This window comes from Coregonus clupeaformis, chromosome 20 (genome assembly GCF_020615455.1).
Source record: "Coregonus clupeaformis isolate EN_2021a chromosome 20, ASM2061545v1, whole genome shotgun sequence".
Classification (NCBI taxonomy): domain Eukaryota; kingdom Metazoa; phylum Chordata; class Actinopteri; order Salmoniformes; family Salmonidae; genus Coregonus; species Coregonus clupeaformis.
The window spans coordinates 14,955,479-14,962,640 of NC_059211.1; the positions used below are offsets into that span (position 1 = coordinate 14,955,479).

At 44.1% G+C, this 7,162-nt stretch overlaps 1 protein-coding gene across 1 annotated transcript; it reads left to right on the top strand.

Moving 5' to 3' along the window:
- The first annotated feature begins 4,861 nt into the window (after positions 1 to 4,861).
- On the top strand, positions 4,862 to 6,883 carry LOC121532759 (chemokine XC receptor 1-like). Its single transcript, XM_041838553.2, has 2 exons — positions 4,862 to 4,992; positions 5,294 to 6,883. The coding sequence occupies exon 2, from the start codon at positions 5,308 to 5,310 to the stop codon at positions 6,319 to 6,321; it is 1,014 nt and encodes a 337-aa protein (XP_041694487.1). The 5' UTR covers positions 4,862 to 4,992; positions 5,294 to 5,307; the 3' UTR covers positions 6,322 to 6,883.
- The last annotated feature ends 279 nt before the right edge of the window (positions 6,884 to 7,162 follow it).

Here is a 7,162-nt window from a genome sequence, read left to right on the forward strand (position 1 = left end):
CTGGATTGACAAGTTTGTAAACCACTTACAATGCGAGAAACAGGACCAGGACAGAGGACTCGGTATGTAGACTATAGTTTGGTTGTAGAGTATTACAAGTTAAACAGTAAAACCATGTGACTACTGTAGGAATGTCTGGTTTATTTGTCAAGACTGTCCCACACGGTCATATTGGCAGGATTTTAGTGAAGAAGAAGAAGAAGAAGAAGAAGAAGAAGAAGAAGAAGAAGAAGAAGAAGAAGAAGAAGGTGTAATGTAAAAGAAAACATTTGAAAAGTTTGTTTTATAAAACATTAATAGCAGAAGATAGCATATAGATACAATTGTAACATGCTACAAGATACAGTACACATATTTCAACACATACAGTACTAGTCAAAAGTTGACACACCTACTCATTAAATTCAAATTTTACATCAAATCAAAATGTATTTGTCACATGCACCGAATACAACAGTGAAATACTTATTTACAAGCCCTTAACCAACAATGCAGTTAAGAAAAATAAGTGTTAAGTAAAAAAAGAATAGATTTGTAAAAAATAAATAAGAAAAATAGAAAAATAACAATTAATTAAAGAGCAGCAGTAAAATAACTGTAGCGAGGCTATATACAGGAGGTACCGGTACAGAGTCAATGTGCGGGGGCACAGGTTAGTTGAGGTAATTGAGGTAATATGTACATGTGGGTAGAGGTGAAGTGACTATGCATAGATAATAAGCAGAGAGCAGCAGCAGCGTAAAACAGTGGGGGCAATGCAAGTAGTCTGGGTAGCCATTTGATTAGATGTTCAGGAGTCTTATGGCTTGGGGGTAGAAGCTGTTAAGAAGACTTTTGGACCTAGAGTTGGCGCTCTGGTACCGCTTGACGTGCGGTAGCAGAGAGAACATCTATGACTAGGGTGACTGGAGTCTTTGGCCATTTTTAGGGCATTCCTCTGACACCGCCTGGTATAGAGGTCCTGGATGGCAGGAAGCTTGGCCCCAGTGATGTACTGGGCCGTACGCACTACCCTCTGTAGTACCTTGCGGTCGGAGGCCGAGCAGTTGTCATACCAGGCGGTGATTCAACCAGTCAGGATGCTCTTGATGGTGCAGCTGTATAACCTTTTGAGGATCTGAGGACCCATGCCAAATCTTTTCAGTCTCCTAAGGGGGAATAGGCTTTGTCGTGCCCTCTTCACGACTGTCTTGGTGTGTTTGGACCATAATAGTTTGTTGGTGATGTGGACACCAAGGAACTTGAAGCTTTCAACCTGCTCCACTGCAGCCCCGATGTTGAGAATGGGGGCGTGCTCGGTCCTCATTTTCCTGTAGTCCACAATCATCTCCTTTGTCTTGATCACGTTGAGGGAGAGGTTGTTATCCTGGCACCACACGGCCAGGTCTCTGACCTCCTCTCTATAGGCTGTCTCATCGTTGTCTGTGATCAGGCCTACAACTGTTGTGTCGTCGGCAAACTTAATGATGATGTTGGAGTCGTGCTTGGCCATGCAGTCATGGGTGAACAGGGAGTACAGGAGGGGACTGAGCACGCACCCCTGAGGGGCCCCCTTGTTAAGGATCAGCGAGGCAGATGTGTTGTTACCTACCCTTACCACCTGGGTGCGGCCCGTCAGGAAGTCCAGGATCCAGTTGCAGAGGGAGGTGTTTAGTCCCAGGGTCCTTAGCTTAGTGATGAGCTTTGAGGGCACTATGGTGTTGAACGCTGAGCTGTAGTAAATTAATAGCATTTTCACATAGGTGTTCCTTTTGTCCAGGTGGGAAAGGGCAGTGTGGAGTGCAATATAGATTGCAACATCTGTGGATCTGTTGGGGCGGTATGCAAATGTGAGTTTCTGGGATAATGGTGTTGATGTGAGCCATGACCAGCCTTTCAAAGCACTTCATGGCTACAGACGTGAGTACTAAGGGTCGATAGTCATTTAGGCAGGTTACCTTAGTGTTCTTGGGCACAGGGACTATGGTGGTCTGCTTGAAACATGTTGGTATTACAGACTCAGTCAGGGACAGGTTGAAAATGTCAGTGAAGACACTTGCCAGTTGATCAGCGCCTGCTCGGAGTACACGTCCTGGTAATCCGTCTGGCGCTGCGGCCTTGTGAATGTTGACCTGTTTAAAGGTCTTACTCACATCGGCTACGGAGAGCGTGATCACACAGTTGTCCGGAACAGCTGATGCTCTCATGCATGCTTCAGTGTTGCTTGCCTCGAAGCGAGCATTGAAGTAATTTAGCTCATCTGGTAGGCTTGTCTCACTGGGCAGCTCGCGGCTGTGTTTCCCTTTTAGTCCGTAATAGTTTGCAAGACCTGCCACATCCGACGAGCGTCGGAGCCGGTGTAGTACGATTCAATCTTAGTCCTGTATTGACGCTTTGCCTGTTTGATGGTTCCTCAGAGGGCATAGCTACCTATACATAACTAGCTACATAGAATAAAATGTGTTTAAGATAAAAAATGCATTAAAAGTCTTAAAAGCAATACAAATCCATTTGCTCCTTGAAAGCGGCAGCTCTACCCTTTAGCTCAGTGCGGATGTTGCCTGTAATCCATGGCTTCTGGTTGGGGTATGTACGTATGGTCACTGTGGGGACGACGTCATTGATGCACTTATCGATGAAGCCAGTGACTGATGTGGTGTACTCCTCAATGCCATCGGAGGAATCCCGGAACATATTCCAGTCTGTGCTAGCAAAACAGTCCTGTAGCTTAGCATCTGCGTCATCTGGGTTTTTCAAGGGATTTTCTTTATTTTTACTATTTTCTACATTATAGAATAATAGTGAAGACATCAAAACTATGAAATAACACATATGGAATCATGTAGTAACCAAAAAAGTGTTAAACAAATACAAATATATTTTATATTTGAGATTCTTCAAAGTAGCCACCCTTTGCCTTGATGACAGCTTTGCACACTCTTGGCAACCACAAAATATTTTTGTTTTTCATGTACTGTAGGCCGACATATTAATGTACTGTAGGCCTACGTAGAATGGAAATACCTTCGGTAGAGCAATTATGGCTGTAGGATATTTCATATTTACCAAAAAAGTCACAATCATGCAATTGAAAAAAATATATGTTTTGATACAAATGGGCCTATGCAGAGCAATTATTAACTGAGATATAAATTCATTATATTTTGATCATATCTAGTGCTCATGGCCAAACAAGATGGCTAAAAAAATACTATCTAATACAAATCTGAATAATTGTGATATTTTTACAAATAGTGAGATGTAGGTTAGATGTAATTACTGAATTCTACATACTTATAGATCTATTATACACTGCTCAAAAGGGAACACTTAAACAACACATCCTAGATCTGAATGAATGAAATAATCTTATTAAATACTTTTTTCTTTACATAGTTGAATGTGCTGACAACAAAATCACACAAAAAGTATCAATGGAAATCAAATGTATCAACCCAGGGAGGTCTAGATTTGGAGTCACCCTCAAAATTAAAGTGGAAAACCACACTACAGGCTGATCCAACTTTGATGTAATGTCCTTAAAACAAGTCAAAATTAGGCTCAGTAGTGTGTGTGGCCTCCACGTGCCTGTATGACCTCCCTACAACGCCTGGGCATGCTCCTGATGAGGTGGCGGATGGTCTCCTGAGGGATCTCCTCCCAGACCTGGACTAAAGCATCCGCCAACTCCTGGACAGTCTGTGGTGCAACGTTGCGTTGGTGGATGGAGCGAGACATGATGTCCCAGATGTGCTCAATTGGATTCAGGTCTGGGGAACGGGCGGGCCAGTCCATAGCATCAATGCCTTCCTCTTGCAGGAACTGCTGACACACTCCAGCCACATGAGGTCTAGCATTGTCTTGCATTAGGAGGAACCCAGGGCCAACCACACCAGCATATTGTCTCACAAGGGGTCTGAGGATCTCATCTCGGTACCTAATGGCAGTCAGGCTACCTCTGGCGAGCACATGGAGGGCTGTGCGGCCCCCCAAAGAAATGCCACCCCACACCATGACTGACCCACCGCCAAACCGGTCATGCTGGAGGATATTGCAGGCAGCAGAACGTTCTCCACGGCGTCTCCAAACTCTGTCACATGTGCTCAGTGTGAACCTGCTTTCATCTGTGAAGAGCACATCCTGCACGGTGTTGGGCTGTAAGCACAACCCCCACCTGTGGATGTCGGGCCCTCATACCACCCTCATGGAGTCTGTTTCTGACCGTTTGAGCAGACACATGCACATTTGTGCCCTGCTGGAGGTCATTTTGCAGTGCTCTGGCAGTGCTCCTCCTGCTCCCCCTTGCACAAAGGCAGAGGTAGTGGTCCTGCTGCTGGGTTGTTGCCCTCCTACGGCCTCCTCCACGTCTCCTGATGTACTGGTCTCCTGGTAGCGCCTCCATGCTCTGGACACTACGCTGACAGACACAGCAAACCTTCTTTCCACAGCTCGCATTGATTTGCCATCCTGGATGAGCTGCACTACCTGAGCCACTTGTGTGGGTTGTAGACTCCGTCTCATGCTACCACTAGAGTGAAAGCACCGCCAGCATTCAAAAGTGACCAAAACATCAGCCAGGAAGCATAGAAACTGAGAAGTGGTCTGTGGTCACCACCTGCAGAACCACTTCTTTATTGGGGGTGTCTTGCTAATTGCCTATAATTTCCACCTGTTGTCTATTCCATTTGCACAACAGCATGTTGTGTCAATCAGTGTTGCTTCCTAAGTGGACAGTTTGATTTTACAGAAGTGTCATTGACTTGGAGTTACATTGTGTTGTTTAAGTGTTCCCTTTATTTTTTTGAGCAGTGTATATGGCTGTACATTTGGTCTGTGTGGTTCTGGTTAATTTATGTCACTTTTTTTCAAGGTTACACCAGAACAAGCTGTAGGAGGAATAGAAACCTGATGCTTTTTTTTACCTGAGCTACATCACAACTCAACAGTCCTCGTATCATTGTGTACCAAGGACCTTGAGGCCATCACGCTAAACTGGAATTACAGACACAACAGGTAAGTTTGATTTTGTCAATAATTTAGTGAGTCTAATCCTTCAAATTTGACTCTAGAGTTTTAGCCAAACCAAGATATAGAGCAAAACCAAAAAACTGTTGTTACATTTTAATTGTTGCAGTTTCAGGTGTTTCCACGACTTCTTCCTCATTCATTTTTGTATGCCTTTTTTACATTTCTGTAATTGTTGTTGTAGGTGTAATGTTAAGTCATTTTGAGATTTGAGTTGCCTGTCCCTACTTTAATAACTGTGCATGAAGATGTCATTGATAATTATAATTTGCACATTTTACTTTTCCAGCTTCCAACCTCACCATGGGAGATTACGAAACAAACTTCTCCTATGATTACGATTATAATGACGAGGTCTGTAACAAGGACGGTGTCGTCAAGTTTGGCTCCATCGCCACCCCTGCCTTCTTCTCTGTGGTGACCACCCTGAGTCTTTCAGGCAACATCCTGGTCCTGGTCATCCTGGCCAAGTACGAGAACCTCAAGTCTCTCACCAACATCTTCATTCTCAATTTGGCCCTATCTGACCTGTTGTTCACCTTTGGCCTGCCCTTCTGGGCCGCCTACCACATCTGGGGCTGGACCTTTGGCTGGTTCCTCTGCAAGACCGTCACCTTTGTCTTCTACGCAGGCTTCTACAGCAGCGTTTTGTTCCTGACCATCATGACGATCCACCGTTACCTGGCTGTGGTGCATCCTCTGTCCGACCACGGCTCCCAGAGGGGCTGCTACGGGGTCACCATCTCTCTCATCATCTGGGCGATCAGTTTTGGGGTGGCCATCCCTGCTTTGATTTTCAGCTCTGTCCAAGAGAATCCCCATGAAGGAGACAACCATTTGCATTGTGAATACAGCGTTCCACTGTGGAAGAAAGTGAGCAGCCACCAACAGAACATCTTCTTCTTGGCTGCTTTTGCAGTGATGGGTTTCTGCTATGTAAGAATATTGGGGGCAATCTTCAAGTCAAGGTCACATATGAGGAATCGAACCGTGAACCTGATCTTCAGTATAGTGGCAGTATTTTTTCTTGGCTGGGCGCCTTACAATGTGGTGATATTCCTGAGGTTGTTGACTGACTACTCTGTAGCACCTTTCAATGATTGTGAGGTCAGCACGAGGCTTGACTATGGGTTCTACGTGTGCCGACTCATTGCTTTCTCCCACTGCTGTCTCAACCCTGTCTTCTACGTATTTGTTGGGATTAAGTTCAGAAATCACTTGAAGGTTATTCTGCAGAAACTTTGCCGTCGCCAAAGCACCATAGATTCACAACAGATTAGAGTGGCTAATGTTCACTCAAGGGGATCAATGTACTAGTCTGGCTCAGAGCACCATAGAGTGAGCAGACTTCCATCCAACCATGATCAATTGTAAATGTTCCTTTTTGCTTTTTCAATACATTTTGAATTTTCCTTTTAATCTTTTATTTCCATAACTTTTTATAATTGTAAACATATTCTGTCATTTTGTCTTGTTTTTTTTATTTTATTCTGTTGTTAATCCCACTATTGGTATTTTAACTAGGGTTAAAATAATCTGTGTAATGTATGAGTACAATGTATCAAAAGCGCTTTTCAAATGAAGTTATTATTGATCTGAAACATTTTTACAGTATGTGTACTACAGTGGATATTAGGACAGATACAGAAGAGGACAAATTCCTAATTACATCTTCAAATATGGGGATGTAGAGTAGACCAAGTGGTGTTGGGGGATAGGCTCCCCATAGGAGCAGTACCACTTTGGCACTGCCATTGGGACTTTTTCATAAGGGTGTGCAGCACTTTTTCTGTTTCAGAGCTTCAGCTAGGGTTCCACTGCCCTCTGCTGGGGAAAGAGAGAACAAATAAAATAAAATAAAGGTTTAGAAGGGGTACCCTTTCCCTACGAGGTCCTGAGCCTGCTGGTTTTTTGTTCTACCTGATAATTAATTGCACACATCTGGTGCCCCTGGTCTAAATCAGTCCCTGATTAGAGGGGAACAATGAAAAAATGCAGTGGCACTGGCTTCGAGATCCAGAGTTGAGTTTGAGGGGTTTACAGCATCAGGGCCCATATTCATAAAGTGTCTCAGAATGCTGACCCAGGTTCAGGTCCCCCTGCCCCTCCCCATGTAATATTATTCTTTATGATCTAAAAGGCAAAACTGGTTCTGGAT